Source organism: Miniopterus schreibersii (assembly GCF_964146895.1).
Source record: "Miniopterus schreibersii genome assembly, chromosome: 2".
Classification (NCBI taxonomy): domain Eukaryota; kingdom Metazoa; phylum Chordata; class Mammalia; order Chiroptera; family Miniopteridae; genus Miniopterus; species Miniopterus schreibersii.
This window is the reverse complement of record NC_138102.1, coordinates 172193128-172213709: the sequence shown is the minus strand read 5'-3', so window position 1 is coordinate 172213709 and position 20582 is coordinate 172193128. Positions and strand designations below refer to the sequence as shown.

Sequence of the window (20582 nt, the reverse complement as noted above, 5' to 3'; positions counted from 1 at the left end):
GATACGTTTGAATGCATTTCACTCCCAGAGCTTTTATTGAGGATGTTTGGGTGACTTGGAGTTCACATTTAGGATAGATCTTTTGGAAATTGAATCAGAGCAATCGTTTTCGAGTAATGTAGCATAATTTTTATCCTTTTAATATATTGAAATTACTTTGTTTTTTATTTAAAGATTATAGGTAGATCTGTTTTTGTTTGCTTGTTTCACTTCTCCAGAGCAGTTCTTCACTTCACTTTCATAACCAGTGGGAGAAAGTAAGAACAGATCAGGCAGGGAAAGACAAGGATCACATAATCTCACTTATATGTGGAATCTAAAGAACAAAATAAACTGACAGACAAAATAGGACCAGAGGCATGGACAGATGGAACAGGCCGACAGATCTCAGAGGGGAGGGCGGAGAGGAAGATGGGAAGAGATCACCCAAAGAATATATGCACATATGCATAGCCCTCGGACACACAGCAATGTGATGAAGGTGGGGGGGGCAGGGTGGAGGGAGGCAAAGGGGGCGAATGGAGGACATCTGTAATACTGTCAACAATTTAAATAAATAAATACAAATTTTAAACCAAAGGACCAACACATGTGAAAACAATAAACTTGAGTTAAAGGGGTTCTTTCCTCTCTTCCCCCAATACAGAGTCTTCTGTTCAGGGAAAATACGTGGATACAGTGACCGCAGTATTACAAAGAAATACATTTTGGGGAAAGAGAAACAAAACCTCTTAGTTCTAAATGCAGTTATTCACTATGGGCCATTTATTCATCTGGCTCTAGGCTATGGGAATTACTCCCAGCACAGAACTCTCTTTGAAACCGGTAACTCCCTAGGGGGTCAGAGATAGATGAGAAACTGCCCCTGTGAACTTGGCTCCTACATGGGGAACAAAGAAGCTAGTGGTCCAGGGTAACAGAGGAAAGGCCTGTGAGAAGGGTGAGTGTAGCTAGCTTCCTTTGCTTGCAACAGGAGCTTCTTTCAATGAGAAGTGCTTGCCAAGACCGATCAGGCACTCTACCAAAAAGATACAATAATTTAGTAATACAGTCTGCCCAGGGAGCCTTGGGATTTGCTATAAATGGTGGGGAAATTGGCCGATAGCCCCTCTCCTACACTGAGCAAAGGGAGCACGAGAAAAGATTATAAATGTGTGAAATCAGAGCCAACCAGCATGGTCTGTTCTGGTCCAGGAGCTGCCAGACCCCAGCATTCTCTGCCTTCCGCATTAAATGCTGAGTTTGGCAGAGTGTGGGACTAATAGGGCAGAAAACAACAGACTTTACCTGGATGCATTTTCTGAACGGCAGCTGCTGATCTTAAATTGTTTAGGGGAGGGAATTTTATTACATGCTGTATCCAATGTCATACAGCATCCAAGCATAGCAACAACCTTTGGGCTAATTGTACAATCAGAAAAAAACCCAAAGGTCACTGCTGGTACCTGAAAAAGGACATGGGTGGTTTTCAAACTCCAGTAGTACTCAGATAGGACACCCCAGGGTGCAGCACGTTGTGCTGATGCCATAGGAAATTCTGGAGTGAGCCATAAGCACAAAGCCTTGGAATGGAACAGGAAAAAGCAGGCTTTGACTAGCCACATTTGTGTCCCATACGGCTGCTGTATTTAGTAGCTAGGTGATTCCTTTTCATTTTAAAGGTCATAATACAGTAGTCCCCCCTTATTCACAGGGGACATGTTCTAAGACCCCCAGTGGATGCCTGAAACCTCAGTTACTGCCAAACCCTGTATGCTATGTTTGCTTCCATACATACATGCCTATGATAAAGTTTAGTTGGTAGATTACACAATTTCGCAGATAAATGATTCATTCTTACCCTAGATGTTAGCAACCTCAGCTTACAATTTTTTTTCCTTTCCTTATTAAGTCATGAACTTTTACCTTTTCACTTAAAGGAAACACTTTACGGCTTCTCTTTGGCATATGGCCAGCATCGCTACTCTTGTACTTTTGGGGCCATCACAAGTAAAATAAGGGTAACTTCAACACAACCACTGTGATACCATGGTAATCAATCTGATAACCAATAAGGCGGCTAAGAGATGAATGGGTGGGTAGTTTATACGGCATTGATACTCTGGACAAAGGGATGATTCACAGCCTGGGTGGGATGGAACAGGATGGCCCATGATTTCATCAAGCTACTCAGAGCAGTGCTCAATCTTAACTTAGGAATTGTTTACTTCTGGAATTTTCCAGACCATGGAAAGTGAAACCACAGATAAGGGAGAGGTTTATGTGAGGATTAAATGTGATAGAATGACCTTGAACATAGAAGGCACACAATAAATGTTCCTTCTCTTTACCTAGTATGGAATCTTAGCCTTTGTAATTTTTGAAATAAATTCTTTTCTGGGGAGTTTGCATTTATTGAATTAATTTTATATATTTTTGGAAACGTTCATTGATTTTTGACCTTGAGGAATTAAGGGAATATAAATTCTATATAGTTGCCTCTGTGACTCATTATTTGTTTGACTCACTTCTATCTCAACATGTAGGTGAGCTGGAAAGACATTCTTAATATTTGGATATAAATGGACATACTAGCCAGAGCACAGAGCTCCATAACTATGGAAGCAAGGCAAATAAATAGACTAAAATAAGTTCATATAATTTACATTATAAATGAAAAAAGTAGCATTTCTCCCAAAATTTTCTGATAACACTCAGAACTTCTTAAAAAACTTGGTGAGACATGTGGGCAGTATATGCTATCAAAATTTAGCTGCTTCTTCTCTTTAGTTGATCTAGAATTTAAATATAAAACATAGTCTATGATTAATTTGTGTATTATCTTTTTTGCTGACTATCATAATAGTTGGAATACTTTAAAGAATACCAAGCCTCCAAGAATTTTATTTGTGTTCTTTATAAATATACATTTTAGAGGGATCATATTAAAAAAGAATTTACTTTATTTGAGTCCATAATTATGGTAAGCTTACTATTCATTAATATATTCTCAAGATAATTTATTGATTTGTGTATTGCATCCTACATTATACAATGCTAACATGCATGTCAAGCAATTTATGATGACCTCTACCTATTTGGTAGGGTACAAATCATTTAAAGAGTCACATTCTAACTTTCGAGTCATAATAAACTGGGTTTTTTAAAAATTGGAACCTTTATGAATGTACATTTTAACAATAAAAATATTTTGCTACAAAGTATTATGGTAGACTGAGAGATCCCTATTCAGAAGAAAACTAAGACATGTTCTTTGAGACATTGCCTGCTTCAGCAACCTCTGCCCTCTAAAATAGTATGTTGGAAGACAAGAGTCCATGTTGCTCTGAGAGCAGCTGTCAATAATAGCCCTGCTGTTTGGACACTGTACCTTGGTTCGGTGGCAAGGTTAGGAGGCTGTGTCAAGACTATCCAGGGAAACTGAAGGCAAATATAAATCTGTGGAAGAAACCTTCTCTGTTCAGATTGACAAGATCCATAGGTTAAGATCAACTAATGGGATAACAGTAAATCATTTCTAATCACCTTGGAAAGCAAACCACTATAAGTAAGTATCAGCAAAACTAACAGGCATATTTAGTCCCCAGTGACTATTGGTATTATTACTGAAAATAGAAAATAAAGCAGTTATATATATAGTGTTTAAAGAAATAAAAAGATGAATAAAAACAAGGACTATCAGTAAATACTAGGCAAATTTGAAAAATAAGTGCCACTTCTAGATATGAAAAATATAACACTTGTAATTGTTTTTGAAATTCTAAATGAACACATAAATAGATTGGGCAGAGTTGAAGAGAGAATTGGGGAATTGGAAAATTGAGTTGAAGAAATTATCTAACATATAGCACAAAGGGTCAAAGAGACAAAAATTATGGAAGACATGAAGAGATGTGAAGGATGGAATAAGAACGTTAATCCACATCTAACCAGAGACTCAAGATGAAATCATAAATACTACATAGGAGAGAAATATTTCAATAGATAACAGCTGATTTTTTTCTATAATTGATAAAAACATGAATTCATACATCCAGGAAACACACTATATTCCAAACAGGATAAATAAAGATAAATCCATACTGAAACACATTATTGTGAAATTGAAAGATATGGAAGAGATTTTCAAAGCAGGTGGAAAAATGATGGATCACCTACAACAATACAGGTATAATGAGAGCCAACTTATCAAATGATAGCCAAAAGAGTAGAATAATATCTTCAAAGTGTGAAAGAAAATAAACATCAGCTTAAAATTGTGAGCTTAAGGAACTACTTTTTATAAATGAAAGTGTAAAAGATAAAGACATTCATAATTGAAAAACTAGAAACATTTACCACAAAGAGACTTTTTAAAAAAATTTAAACCTCAAGGATTACTTCAAGAAGGAAGATGACCTGGGGCCATTCTGAGGCAGGAATAGTGAATAAATAAAATGGTAAACATGTATGCAAATGCAAGTAAAAATAGTCTGAATAAAATAATAACATCTGATTTGGAAAGCTAACAAACAGAATGAAAAGATGACAAGAATATTTATTAGAGAAAAAGTAAGTGAATTTCAAGTGATCTAAAATCTCAAAATTGTTCAGGAAGTGGATGGATAAGGTATAGTTTCACTTTAGACTTTGTTAAATTAAAAATGTATGGGAAACTTTTAAAGGCACCTAAAGAATAAAAATAAGTTATATAAATTCCAAGCCATAGAGAGAGAAAAAATGAAATAGGAAATAAAGAACAAAAGGGGAAATAGAGGCATAAAAAGAATATTAAAGATAAAGAGATTAATAGATTTCAAAATGTGAAATAATAGAACCAAGTTGAAATATGTAAATCATCAAAATAAACATAAATTAGCTAAACTCACCAGTTAGAAGAGATTGTTAGATAGTAGGAAAACGAATTCCAGCCTTATGATCTTTAAAACAGACATATCTATAGCTAAGGGTGCACGCGCGCACACACACACACACACGCACACACACGCACACACACACAGAGGTAACGATGAAAGAAGCTATACTGGAGGACTATTAGCCCAACAAAAGCTAGGGTGGCTGCGTCGGTATCAGGCCAAATAGACTTCAACAATGAAGGCATTACCAGGATATAGAGAGTTACTATGAAATGATTCAAAGTTCTGTTCACCAGGAAAATATAAAAATTCTAAACATGTATGCATTTAAAAATTATATATATAATATACATCATATAATAAAATATACATAAGTCTACATAGAACAACTGTAAATCCTCTAAAGCTGTAAGATTTTAACATACTTCTCTCAATTAATAGAATATTTGAATAGCTCAATTAATAAACTTAATCTGATAAAATGCATAGAGCTTTGTACCTAACAATTAGAGAACATATGTTACTCTCATGAAACATTGATAAGGATAGATCTTGACTTGGCTATGAAGTTTCCACACATGTCAAAGATGCAGATTCATCCAAGCTACAATTTCTTTTTTGTAAATTTAATTTAATTTTCTCCTTATTTTATCTTTTTCATCACCATTAATCCCCCTCTTCCACCTCCACCCAACCCCCTTCTTCCTCCCCACCCCGAAATCACCACACTTGTCTGTGTCCATGAGTTCTTTCTCTTTTTTAATTCTTTTTTGCTCATTCTGACCACAATTCATTTAAGTTAAATGAAAGATTCTCATATTTATCCCCATAAATCTGTGAACCTAAATACACATTTCTAAATCACTCATGAAAAATGCATTAGGAGACAGCATAATTCTAACTTTAAAATGTTTAGAATTAAACAAAAATGTAATACTAAATATCATACTTGGTGAAAGCAGCATAAGTGGGGAGGTGATTTGAAATTCATTAAATTTCCCATTCCTAATGGGCCCATGTTTTTCTATTTTATTCAATGGGTTATAATCCATTACAGTTATTATTTATTTTGTTCCTACAAGTGTCCTTAGTTTAACCAGCGGGAGCCCATTCAAGCTGGCTTCCCTATGCTCTTGACACACCTCATCATTTTTTGAGCACTGCCTTGCTTTCTGGCACAAAGTATTCCAGGCTCACCTTGCACTTGCCCTGCCCTGGCCTGGTATCAGTCATTTCTCAATGAATCCTTGTTTCTTTTAGTGGAAAATATATCCACAGGCCAAAATCTGGGCTTTACTTGTTGCTATTGGGATGTCCATTTCCCAGGCCCTCTTAGTGGACAGAGTTAGATAATACATATATGTACATACACATACGTAAATACATATTCACATGTGTATCTATATCTCTATCTTGAAAGCATACCTTCAGTTCTAATCTAACATCATGAAGTTCCCTCTAGTTTTCTTCCTCATATTTATAAATCCCTCCTTCAGCCGTGAGAAATCTGGCTCCCATGACCCTTAATGTAGTTGCTTATTTGATCAGCTCCTGTGTAAGTAGCCAATTTCCCATGTCCATGGCCACCTCCTCCTCACTCGGACATCTTCCTCACCCTGACTGAGATCTGACTCCCCAGGCCAGTTTCTCTATCTGTGCAGACACGCCGCTCACCCCCCTGGGGCCCTGCACCTCCCAGCAAGCCATCCCCACACATGGATACCTCCTTTCCCCTGCTGGGCCTTGAGATCTCATGCCAAGCCCCCCCATGCAAGAACACCTTCCTTCCGGACACGGACACCTTCCTCACCCTGTTTGGGTTCTGGCCCCCTAACTAGGCTGCCCCTCTGCAGGGATACTCTCTCGCTTTGCTCAGTTTCTGACTCCTTTGGCACTAGGCTGTTGCCCCCTCTTGGATTCCCTCACCCTTTCTGGGCCCTGACTCTCCATACTGTGCAGCTGCTTGGATCCAAACATGAGCATTCCCATTGCCCTGCTTGGGCTCTGATACCCTACTCTGGGCCACTGCAAACCCCCTCTCCACAGAAGGTATGGATATCAGCTCACTCTTCTCTATCTAATGACTTTAGGACTGAATTGCTCATGGAGTGAGAGGGTAAGGGCAAAAAGAATGACCAGCCGCCTCGTGTCTGAGCTCTTCTACTTATAGTTTAGGTTGTTCTTTCAGAGCTTTGATCACTTTTTAAATTTCTTTTAAATAACTTTGAATTTTAGGTCAGAGCTTTCAGTTGCTTTGAGGCTACATTTTTTGGTTTGTTTTCATTAGCTATTAGACATCCATTTCATGTCTTTCTCTTGCAATGTCTTTAAATGGGATTCCATCAAAATCTGTTTTTGTTCCCCATGTGTAATGAGAAGAGATGTCCTGGACTATTCAGAAAGGCTTCCTGGCATTAACCTCAGCATCCTTCAGAGTTCCGTGTGCCTTGCCTTGCAAGTACTGCTTTCACAATTGAACGCTGTATTTTGCTGTTAGTGCGTTCAAGGTTCCCCGCCTCTGGACCTCTGGCTTCCCTGCCACTCGCGCCTCCTCATTATGTGAAACGTTTTGCTCACTTAGAGCTCTGGTGTTTTCACCCTGCTCAATTTGGATTCTGCTTCTGAAAGTTTTTCTTCAGAGTGAGTTTCTCACCTACAAAAGCATGGATTTGTTGGGAATTTCTGAGATCCTCAATGGCTTACGCTACTTCCACGGTCCTTTTGCAGGATTTTTCAAGTCCCGCTGGTTGTTCTCATGTCCCATTTAGTGCCAGGTGCTCTCCTTTTGGGAATCAGTCTGATGGCAATTTCTGGGTCCCATGGCTTGTAGGCTCCACCAAATTTCCTTTTCTTTTTACTATTACAGCTGCACAGCTGCTGGTCTAGTTTTGGACCCAGCTGCCATCACATGATTTGACTATGCCACCCATTTTCCAGGACCATGGGATTCCTGATCCCTGCTTTATTGAAGATATCACTTGCAGTCGGCCTGTAGGGTTTTGTTGTTGCTGTTTGCTTCATGTGCTGACATTTTATTCTTTTACTTTCCCACATATTGTTCTTATGAGGGAACAAGGGAGATTAATGTCTTAAGATACTACATTACTGTCATATTCTGGCCATCAGAAATAGCAGATGATCTTTTAAAAGTGTAAATCAGATCGTGTAAACCCTACCCCTACCTTTATCTCTGATCTCATCTTCAACCCTTCTACCCACCTGTGATGCTTAATTTTGTGTGTCAGCTTCAGCGGGCCATGGGGTGCTAAGATAATTGCTCAAACATTATTCTAGGTATTTCTATGAGGGTGTTTTTGGATGAGATTAACATTTCAATTGGTAAACGGAGTAAATCCAGTTGCCCTCCCTAATATGGGTGGGCCTCGAACAATCAGATGAAGGCTTAAATACAGCCGAAAGGCTGGCCCCCACCCTGAGCAAGAGAGGACTCTTACTGCCTGACACTCTTGGGACTAGTACATCAGCTTTTTTTCTTGCCTGCTGGACTCAACCCAAAACATTGACTCTTTCTGGATCTCAAGGCTGTCGGCCTTCAGACTAGAACTGGATATGCCATTAATTCTGGTTCGTGGGCCTTTGGATCCAGACCGCAGCTACACTTCTCTCTTTCTCCCCCCTTTCTCTCTGAAGAAACCTGGCTTGTACACCACCCTCTCACCGCTCTGTTGTGGCCACACTGGCCTCACAATAGCCTCAGAGGGTTTCCATACCTTCTTCCCCTGCTGGCAGTAACAGTTCCTCTCTCACTATTTTGCCGTGTTCTCTGTACAGAACTTACCATCAGCAGAAATACTTTCTCCATTTGCCTGCTAGTATTTCCTTCACTGGGGTGTCATTACCCTGAGGGCAGGACACTGTTCTGGCACTACTGAAACTTTGACACATAGACAGTGCCTGGTACACAGAAGGCACTTACACATATTTGTGAAGTGAATTTAGAAGTTCTGTAATATCAACATCAGCAGTAGGATCCCAGAAAACGGAGACATTTTTAAAATTTTCTATAGAGGAATGCAGTGACCCAATACACAGAGGCTGTGGCCTACAGTAGAAGAAGAAATCATTTGTTTTCCATAATTTGTTTCTATCTTAACATGAAATTTTTGGTTTTATTGTTATTCATGTATTTGTATGGGTGATAAAGATAAGATCAAGGGCAAAGATGGATAGAAAGAGATTGAACTGCTTGCTGCTGGATACTTACTCTGACATTTCTTTGAAATGCTAATGGTGCTTTGAATAACTATTAGATTGAAATTCACACGTATTTAGTTCTGTACCTTGGCATGAAATATCCACTTATCAAAAGAAAAGTGTGAAATTAAATGAGACAAGTTATAAAAACAGTTTAATCTCTACACTGTTCCTCAGTTTCATCTAAAGAAATAGTAAGAAAATGCCAAAATTCTTTCCAAAGTATACTTTAAAAAATATACAGGCAGAAACAAAGGAGTAAATCCCATGTTTACCGTGTCAAAATACCAATCAGTATTGCGTGCCTAATACAATTAACTACTACAGCAGTTAATCTAGATTAAAAGTTATTGTTATAATAACAGAGACATATGTTTAATGTGTTCTGTGCCACAGGCTTGTTCTAACTGCTTTCCTTCTACCATTTCACTCAGTGTTCACAACACTTACAGGTATTTACTGTTACTATCATGGTTGCTAGATGTGAAAATATAAACATTGCCAGAATTTATTCTGAAAAATGTATTAATTCTTCTTTAAAACTTGGAATACAGGCCGAATCAGTTATGTATTGCTACATATCAAACTACCCCGAAACCTAATTGCTTAAAATAACAGCCGTTTGTTTAGCTCATGGTCCTGGCAGGTGTTTTCTTGTGGTCTGGGTCCCCTTCAGCTGGTCTTGGCTGGGCCCCCGCATGCATTTGTGGTCAGCAGGCTGCCTGGCCTGGGGTTGGACAGTCCTGATGGCCTCACTCGCATATTTGGAAGCATGTCCTGTAGTTTTGCAATAAACATCTTTGCTGCAAGCATGTCTGCCGCATAACTAATTGGCCATAAGGCAATTCATGGTAAAAGATGAAATAACAAAAAATAAAAGAGGAACATTAAAAAAGAAATGATGAAACATGAAAACATTAATAACAAAGTTAAAAATCTTACTGAGAAAAATGAAAATAAATTGTCTTTGAAGTTTTTTGTTCACTGTATTATACCTTTTTTTTTTTTTTTTGCTTATGGATTTGTCTCCTCTTTTGGCATTGCACTTTTCTCTTTTTCGCTACATTTCTTCTTTTATTAAAAGAGGTATCAGCCTTGGCCAAACAGCTCAGTTGGTTAGAGAGTTGTTCCAATACGCCAACGTTTTGGGTTCAATTCCCAGTCAGGGCACATACAAGAATCAACCAATGAATGCATCAGTAAGTGGAACAACAAAATTGATGTCCCCCCCTTTTCTCTCTCTCCTTTCCTTTCTCTCTAAAAAATCAATAAATAAGAAAAAATTTAAAAGAGGTATCAGTTTCTACCTAAAGAGTTGATCATTAATGCTCTGGAAGATTTGTGAATTAGCAGCTGCCTCTTTTGTATTTGCCGTACACAGCTCGGTAAACTTTTGATGGGTGAGAGGGATGACTGTGCTCACAGAAGGATTTGCAAAAACTGCTATGTGATCATTTTCTAGTTTGGCATGTTATCTGGCCTTCCACGTAGCTTTGCAATCTGCTTTATTCGTAGTTGTTCCCATCCACTATTTTAATGCAACCACATCTACTGGTCATGATATAGACCCTTAGGAGGGCTAGGATTTATATAAAATACAAATGAGAGGACTGAGAGAACCCCGTCAATGGAGAATGGAACCACACTGACAATGCATGAAGTCTGCCAAATGCAAACCAGACTGTCAACCAGCTATTTTATCTTCTATGGCAAAATTGCCTTATGGCCAATTAGTTGTGCGACGAAAATGTTTGCAGCAAACACACTTGTGACAAAGATGTTTATGGGAAAATTACCTAGACCCGTCTGGAAGGTTGCTGACTATGGACAGAGGTAAGGGGGATGGCTGGTGTATTAGCCACACCTTTTTATTTGTTTGGTTGTCTGACGCTTTGACACCTTGGGACCTTGTTGACTCTGAAGGGGCCGCCCCTCCCAGGGCTAGCTAATTCTTAGAGATAGAAAACTCACCTGCATACACGCCTTTCATATGCAAACCAGCCAGTCCAGAGCCATATCCCAACAACACCCTTTATCAGGCTCTCACCCACCTGCTCTCACATCAACACCACACGCCAGACCACTGAGGATAGTCCCTACACCCCAGAGTCAGCTGACTGATTCAAACTAGCCAACCCTAAATTTGCTTATGATGCTTCAACCATTCTTTCCCATAGAAACCACAATAAAGGCTCTTGCCCGTCTTTTCCTTCCCTCATTCTGCCTCCTGCCCAATCCTGGTGCCTCCCTGTGTGCCCCCTTGTAGCACGGCCTGCTCCCTCCTTTTGGGGTCTATGAGTATAACGATCTGTGTTTTCAAAGGGGCAACTCCTAATCTGTTAGCCCTTTCATATTTGAAAAATAGTAAAACCTACAACCTCAAGCGCTGGGTAACGTGTCACTTCATCAACCAGCAGGCCAGCCTGGGCTTGTTCACGTGCAGCAAGTTTCCAAGAGCAGCAAGGGAACAAGCCCCACCGCACAGGTGTTTTCAAGGCTCTGCTCATACCACGTTTGCTGTTGTCACATTGACCAAAGCAAGCGGCAGGGCCACACCAGATCCACGTGGGAGGAATGGCTGCAGGGAGCCACTGCCGATCGGGGCCACCAAAGGGGTGTTTCAGGAGGTTTCATGTCAACTTCTCTTTGTCTTTGACTTGAAACATCCTTAGAGTTCGGCCACTGAAATAAACAGATAATATCTGCCTTTTCATCTCTTGGCAAAAATGTTACCCGCTGTCATGATGCTAAGAACTGTTATTTAAAAAGACTAATCTTATAAACTAACTAAATTTTCTTTTACTTAGGGAAGTGACTTCTTATAACTAGAGGACTCAGACAATATAAAGCATTTTGGGGTGGTGATTATAGTCATTTTTGTCAAAACACATAGGGGATTGTAACCTAATAATAATCATCATCACAGAAAACTTTAGTATTATGCTCCTAAAACTCTCAGTATCATGAACATGGTCAACACCTTTTGACAGATTTACACTCTTTTTCCCATAGTAGTAGGCTGATTCTTTCCAGTTTTCCAAACTCTTGAGCTTTCTTCAGCAACTTTCAAAGTAAAATTGTGAACTTCCTTTTCAGAATTCCTCCTTCAGTTTACAGTTATTCACCCATTGCTGTCATTCCGAGCCAACCTGCTCATGTCCTAAAGCACCATGGGGAGCCAGGTAGCCGCGGAAGATAAAAGAGAAAATAAATTGGGACAGAATGCCAGGTTTTATTTCCTTTTAGTGTCAGTTACTTCCATGGAGCAGAAAAAGTAATCTCTTAGTCCGCTTATCCCAAATTCCAGAAACTGTCATAAACGGGAGAAACATGTCCCTGTTCGTGAAGAGCCTGCTTGCTTGGCCTTGAACCCAAATTATTTGTTCTTCATAATGAAACATTTTCCAGGACAGTTCTGTGTGGGAACCTGGTAGACCCTAGTTCGAATCTCAGCTTAACTTCCTGGCTCGGGAAGCTGCAGCAATTTAAGTTGTCTAAGTGTTAATTTTGACTTCTAACAGAATGTGTGGAATAGGCCATGAACACTCACCTTTAGAGAGAGTTCAGAGCTGCCTTGCTCCCCACCCACTCTTCTGCGTTGAGAAGGGTCCCTGTTGCAAGGGGAAGACATAATGGGGTTTTCTCAAGGACATGGTGTTGCTACACTAGATAGGGACAGAGTTTTTATGGGAAGACGAAGTGATTGTAATAGTACTGTATGGGTACAAATTATTTCTCTTTTAGATTGTTTTCTTCCCTTGGACCCTTCTTCCTGTCACTTTCCTTGTTCCATCTCAGGGTATCGTTGTGATAGATTTGCTCAGGGGATCTCTTCTGTTTGGAAAAGCCAAATAGGAACCAGGGTGAGATCTGGAGATATGCTTCTGTCAAGAGTGAGAACAGTATAGGGACCTGGGACCCAACTTCAATGAACAAAGTCAATTTGCCTGTAGCATCCTCTGGGCACATGTCTGTTGTGTTTGCCGATTTGTTTAAACACTTGAATTCAATGTTCTCGCCATATCTCTTTCTGTCAGAAAAGCATGATGATTATTAATCATTTCACGGAATTATTATGAGATCAAAGGAGATGCTGTAAATATAATCCCTAATTAAGTACCTAATAAATAGTATGTACCTATTCAATGTTACTTGTTAATTTATAAAAATGTTGGTGTTTGGAGTTTGTAATAACAACTAACTTCTTTAAAGTGTGAGTCAGCAAGTCAGCTTTGGATTTGTGGTTATTAGCTACCACATTGGCTGTACAGTACTTTATTCACAAGATTGGGTTATGGGCTTCTTGGGTAATTTTGTAGCAAATATTTAGCTATATGAATTAAAATGGCCAGTCAAAAAAGTTAACTGACTTCCTTTGCTAAGTTCTTTGGCCAAGATTTTAACACAGTATCTTTAAAACACAAATTAGGTCATAAAAAAAGCATGGTATATTTTAAATTTCAGAGAACATTTATGATTTCTCTTAGAAAAAATGTAAAGCGATAAAAATTTGCATTCTTTGGTTTCTTTTATGCATTACATTTCAAAGACCTAAAGAAATTCAAAGATAATTAATGTTATTTTAGAGAAGAAAGAAAACGAGAGCTTTGTGTTAATAGCTCAGCATTAGTTTCTTGTAAAAGAGTCTTTTTAGTGATATTGGATCACATTGTTTACCTATGTTAAGCCTGAACAAGTCCTTTTTTCTAAATTATATAATCTGTGTAGAATTATTCTTAATTTTATACTTAAAGTAACACTATTAGGATTATTAACCTTAAATTACTTCTAATAATACTTCTTTTTTTGTGGTTGTTTTGTTAATTCTCACCAAGGATATTTTTTCCGTAGATTTTATTTTTTAGAGAGTGGAAGCGAGGGAGTGAGGGAGGGGGAGAGAGTGAAGGAGAGAAACATTGATGTGAGACACATTGATTGGTTGCTTCCTGTATGCACCCCGACTGGAGCCAGAGATCAAACCTGCAACCCCAGTACATGCCCTTGACCAGAAATCATACCCACGACCCTTTGGTGCGTAGGCCAATGCTCTAACCACTAAGCCACACCAGCCAGGGCCTAATAATACTTCTTTTCAAGATTTTGTTTCTGGATTTATTTGCTGGGGGAAGGCCAGAGCGATGTCATTGTGCATGACCTTGATTTACTTGCCTGATGTCCACCTGAACAGTGACTCATTTATTGCCAGGGTTTGGATGTGGGTTTCATGCTAAGAAAACCCAATTTTGTTATTTAATATAAAACATACACACTGGGGACAAGGGAGAGGGGTATGCAATTACTCAATTAATACCTAATTCATACCTTTGAAATGCCCCCTAAGGTATCTGTCAGGAGGATTTGGTACACACACACACACACACACACACACACACACACACACACACATTTATTTTGTAGGCAGCACTACAGAGTCACAAGTATTTCACAAAGTGAGGATACCATCCTGGAGCAGTAAATCAAGTGTCTGGATATAGCCCAAGTTCAAAAGGACACCGCTGTTGTATCAGGGCTTTTGGAGTCCTTTATAAACAAGCCTCCTGACGTCTTTCTTTTCTTTTGCAGATGACCTCTCTCAACAGGAGGACAATGATCCCCCCAAAGAATATGAGCCCGGGCAATTTGCAGGCCTTCTCCATGGATCCTCTCCAGCCTGCGAGTCCCCTGAAAATCCGTTTCATCTCTACGGGAAAAGAGAGGAGCGCGGAGGGCGGGAGGCAGCCAGCCTGGCCAGCAGCCCCTTGCCTTTCAAGCAGTCCCCGATAGAAAATCCCCCGGAGCCTCCGGGCAAGAAAGTGAAACCCAAAGTGGTCAGTAGGACCATTTTTTACAAAAAACCCAACCCAGTCGAAAACCATACCATTGTTGGTTCAAGAACAAGTGGGAGTGGATCCCGGAATGGGGACCAGTGGGTTGTGAACACAGGAGGATTCGTGGAGCGAGCCTGCACCCTGGGACGAATACGCTCATTGCCCAAAGCCCTGATTGACATGCATTTATCAAAAAATGTGTCTAAGTCAGACTCTGACCTCATTGCCTACCCTTCGAATGAGAAAACGTCGAGAGTGAACTGGAGCGAAGCTTCAGCTGCCGAGCGCGGCTCCAAAGGGAATTCCGAGAGGACACCGTCCTTCACCTCTGAGTGGGAGGAGGTAAGCCTGGTTCCTTATGTAGGGCCCGGGGTCCAGGAAGGCCTGGGGGCAGGGCTTCCAGTGTTTAAGCCTTTCAGAGACAGAAAGGAGAAAGAATTCACGACCGCGTATAGCTCCTGGTGGAAGGAAGGGGTCCTAGGGACAGTGCGTGGCACTTCCACGGCGAGCTTGAAAACATACACAGCGCCTCACATGTGGGGACATCTGTTGTTTCCGCAGAAGTTGACATCAAGCCGAAGCAATAGCCAGCTAGGAGGTGCAAGAGAGTGCTCACGGTCTGTCCTCTCAAGCGCTGCAGCTGACGAACTGAGAAAAATCCGTGTGCTTTCGCTGCCCTATATCATTTTGCTACTTGCTAAGCTCTTTGTTAGCTCGTCTCCCTTCTTTAAAGTATATTAGGTTTTCAGGGGACCTCCTTATAATCTTACAAATTACTTAATATTTCCCTTTTATAACTGTCAGAGAGACAGTAAAGAAAAAATATGTTTAAGTCGAGTATCCGTAATTTAAGCTCTGCCTAAAGACAGAGCCTTTAATGCCCTAGAATTCCTCGGAATGCAAGGGCCCTTGTAAGATTTTGAAATATCACCCTTTGCCCGTAAGGAGGACTGCATCATGAGATTGTGTTTCTTGCTTTTTCTTGAATTTCTTCAAAGCATGGACCACAGCCTCCCTTGACATTTTATTCTAACATATTACATTTTGTCTCTCACAAGACTGTGCCAGTTGGATTGGGCTTTGAAACACAGTAGGTCACCTTCGTATTCCGAGAACCAGAAATGGAAGTGGTTCTGATATTGACATTCTCAACTGAGCTGTTTTTTTGGGGAGGGAGGATCACTTGATCTCCCTGCATCTGTTTCAGGCTGAACAAAATGAGACCTTTAAGTAATGCTGACTGTCCTTTCTAGAACCTGCTGTCTTACCAGGGATGCTAGGGTGACGAGGAGGGGGTTGAACCATAAACGGCTAAAGCTTAGGCAGCCGTTTGTTCCTATGGATTCCATTCTACTAGACCAGTCGTTTGTTCAGGCCTATCCATTACTTTATTTATTAACTCTGTGAATAACATCTGAAATTCTTTTTGGAACAAGGCAGGATCAATGAACATTTAACTTATCTCTTAGAATTAAGTTGTTTGCATGGATTAATTCTTGTGATTACATGCCACAGATCACCTAGTGGCTGGTCAGACCATTTAGCAAGAACTTGGCTCCCAGGGATGTGCCTACAAATTGAAACCCGCCCCTTCATCAGTCAGATGAGACACGTGCCCCAGGGGAGAGAGATCCTCACGTGAACTTATTCTCAGCCCTTCCCCTCCTGACTTTAAAGAATGCACAGTTCCATAACTTGCTGACCCATGTAGGTTTATACCAAGTTCATTTTAGGAAATATAAATAAAAGTCAAGTTGACACTGAGAGCTTAAGAAAGGGAAACATAATTTATGTTTTTAAAAGCAATTCACAAGATGCCTGCTTCCCTTTAAACCTTTCTCTGTTAATCTCTTAATTGTGGTATTGCAGTGGTAATAATATCAAGAACACAGGGTGGGGCAAAAGTGAGTTTACAGTAGTTCATATGGAAAATAATACAATAATTAATAAATAATAATACAAGAATAAACTCTGTTTCGCATACTCACAGCTGTCAACCTATGTTTGCCTCACGCTGTATATGTTTCTGGCATTTGAAGGTTTTTAAAAATGCAGTGCTCGAGGTGAAGGTAATAATTCAGTTACATGGTTTTTGTTTCTTGCAGATTGACAAAATAATGAGTTCCATAGATGTTGGAATTAACAGCGAACTTGAAGAAATGAACGGTGGGGCCACAAGTAAGGAAACCTCTCCTGTATGTTATAATGAATAAATGTGCTTAAGAACTCGCTATAAAAGGATAGGAGTCTTTAGATAATTTTGTTTTATCATAATAACAGCAGCTATAAGTGATTTCCTTCTATTCATATCAAACAACCATGACCTCCAAACAGTATCAGTTATAAGCATATTAATTTAGCAAACAGATATTTTTTCCCATGTGCTATTTTCACTATGCCAGTTAACATCAATGGAGTTTCAACTTTAGGTAGAGCTAATTATGAAGCTCTTCAAAGTGTTGTAGAATATGATGACTTACTATACTACTGTTGCTCATTCTGCGAAATGTCGCATTTATCCTGGTCTGAGTGATTAACAGCTTCTAAGTGGTAAGCTCCAGTATGGCAAGAACTGTGTTCCTCATCTTCACGTATTCCAGAATACCTAGCAGGGTGTCTCACAAATAGTTTCGCAATCGCTATGTAATATGTTAAACTCTTATGAAGCATTGTTTCCTTCCCTACAATGAAGAGTCAGAGTAAAAGGCCATTTGAAATTTTCTTTGAAGACTTTTTGCTTAATGATGGGTGATGTCAAATACTAGATAGTGAAACCTAAAAATGGCAGTAACAGTCATACTAAAGAAACTACCATTCTGGAAAGAGAAGATCCGGCTCCATCTCTCCCCTCCCACTAAGTAGAGGTGTAACTATAAATTAAATAGGTCTATAGAATTTGGAGTTAAGACAGATGATTTCTAAGCTCCCAGAACAACTGTGTTAAATTAGCAGTAATAGTTGAGGTTTCTGCAGAGAGAAGACGATTAAGATTTGTGTGTGAGAAGCCCGGATACATATCACTGGGCAAACAGTTATGGGATTTTGTGGCCCTTTAACTAGTCACCAGCACCTTTGAAACAGCACTCCAAGGGACTCTTTCTCACAGGTAAGATGGAGAATGGTCCTCTTGTGGTGGACTGGGCCTGGGGGGATAAGAAGTGACACTGAAATCAGGGGTTGCCGTCACTGGAGGGAATATTCAGGCCTAAATGAAACCCTTGTAGGAGTACCTCATTTGTCTTATGTGCTGGGAGAAGTAAGAACTTAAATTATTCTAATCTGACTGGTCCCCATGTTAATTAAGTGATAATTTTTAAAAAGATTAAACTATTTTTTATGAAATGCATATTTGTTTTAGATTTTAAAAACTGAAACATTATGAAAAAGTACAAAATTGTGTGCATATGTTTAGTGATGCAAATATACTAGCATGTGTGGCCAGATCTCTTACCTAGAAATGCTGATGGACATCGAAGACTTTTCTTGTGTCGGAAGAACTAGTTTGGGAATGTATGTTGCCACACAGTTCTTTCAGATGTTCTTATAGAATAATTCCAAGTTAGCTGTAGGAATGCAGACTCCTGGTCCATGTAAAAGTAAGAATTTATTGTCTTATAAATAGTGAATTCCCTGATTCTGAGAATGTTCAAGCCGAGCCCTAGTACTTCTCTGTTGGAAGACTTATTTGACATTGAACATTTCTCTAGTGTTCTCAAATTCTTCAAACACATATACCATTAAAATTGTAAAAATGTTACAAACATGATTATAATGAAAATAAGGGCAAATGTTAAAAATGCGACTCAGGCAAAGCTGCCTTTGTTGGCCATTTCAGCCATAAACAAATCCAGACTCTCGTCTTCTCACATTGCTGTCCTACCTGCTGCCTGTATGTACTGTTTTACTACGGTGATAATGAAATGAAAGTAGAGACTCAGTCCCCGAGACTGAGTGCTGTATGCACCTTCATTTTCGCCTCTTGATTACACACTGATTGTGTGATTGACCGTAACAATTGGCATTCCAACTGGCCATTAGGCCATCTGTGAATTACTGCCTTAGTGGGCTGTCAGCTTGTCCCTCTGGAAGCTGGATGGAACTAGAGAGGTAATAACCCTGTGAAGATGACATCCCACAAATAATGTATCAGGTACTAAGTGTGGTTGGGGAATCACATGGTGAAATTAAAAGTCAGGCCAACATGAATTCAACTCTCAGCTCTGCTGTTTCCCAGCTGCATGATTATAGGCAACTCATTTGGTTTCCCCATCAAAGAAATGGGGATATTAATATTGAATAATGGTAGAGAGGGGCAGTGGAATATATGTAGAGTCTGGCACTGTAGATATGTATTATTTCAGCTCCCCCCTTGCCCTACCATGAGGGAGATGTGGTGCTTGACACTGTGGGCACAGCAAGATAAACACACATCAGCCCTTTCTTTAAGAGCTTCATGATGTCAGCTAGTCTCATGGTCTTCATCTAAATTTGCTGTACTTCCTAAAATTGTAGTGTGCCAGTTGTAATACAGGTGGTAGTAAGCCCAGCAGTCAAATGGTACTAGAGAACAGTAATTACTAAAAGAGACCTTAGCCCAGCCAAGTGTGGCTCAGTGGTTGAGCGTCCACCTAGGATCCAGGAGGTTAAGGTTCGATTCCCAGTTGGGGCACATGCCCAGGTTGTGGGCTCGATTCCCAGTTGGGGGTATGCAGGAGGCAGCTAATCAATGACAACTCTCTCATCATTGATGTTTCTCTCTCTCTCTCCCTTCCTCTCTCTGAAATCTATAAAGATATATTAAAAATAAATAAATAAATAAATAATAAATAAATAAATAAATAAATAAGAGCTTAAAGCTCCAAGGTGCCCTCATAAAGAAAAGAGAAAATTCTAGAACATGTTGATTTAAATGGTCAAAATTCTTTTTCTGAAATCTGAGTATCCTCTTTCTGCTTGACAATGGGACAGAGATGTGCCATGATGTTAACAGGCGGTAAATTTAGAATAAGCAAGAGGAAATACTACTGTTGCCAGCGTCTAGAATGTTGCTTTGGGAGGCCACTGAGCCAAGCACTGTGCCTGGCTTCAGCAGCGCTGCACAGTTTCCTGAGCATTGATGGTGTTTGCTGCTAAGGCCCTCGGAAGATGATTAGGGGCGTAACATCATGAGCAGTGGAAATACATGGAGAATCAAACATTGCCAGTTAGCTTCCCATGCCCTTGCCCATTTCATTTAGTGTTTTTGTGCGCCCTTCTCCCAACTTGCGCATTTGCAATTTCAGGTTCTTTGTGAACAAAAAACTTATTGGACCAGGAAGGGATTTGGAACACTCTCATCTCTGCTCTGGTTCAAGCAGTCTCTACGAATCATGGAGCTAATTCTACTCATAGAAGCCACTCTCTTCTTTCTAAAAAAAATTCCTCAGCCAATTACATAATAGTTTGAAACTTATCCAGTGTCCTCAACTGTCCAGGACTAAGATAGAAATAAAAGTAAATAAAATTTACGGAATTCATTTTACTCAGAAAGATATTAACACATAATTTCCACAAACATAATTTCTGGCTTCCCACTTGAAATCAGAGTTAAATGCCAAACCAGCCAGCATTGGCAGTAAGATTCAACTATATTGAATACCTCACATTCTGTAGAACATCCTACTTTTTGGTGATGCTGTGATGA

The 20582-nt window shown here is 39.7% G+C and overlaps 1 protein-coding gene across 6 annotated transcripts in view; it reads left to right on the top strand.

Annotated features, from left to right (window-relative positions):
• The window catches only part of ANKS1B (ankyrin repeat and sterile alpha motif domain containing 1B), a 694015-nt gene that overhangs the window by 298287 nt on the left and 375146 nt on the right, over positions 1 to 20582 (top strand). For all 6 annotated transcript variants that reach the window (XR_013998185.1, XM_081128690.1, XM_081128688.1 and 3 more), the window contains exons 13-14: positions 14655 to 15241; positions 17005 to 17077. Coding sequence is in view for 5 of the 6 variants with exons in the window: in XM_081128690.1 (XP_080984816.1) it covers positions 14655 to 15241; positions 17005 to 17077 (660 nt within the window). In the remaining variant the exon portion in view is untranslated. The remainder of the gene's footprint in view (positions 1 to 14654; positions 15242 to 17004; positions 17078 to 20582) is intronic.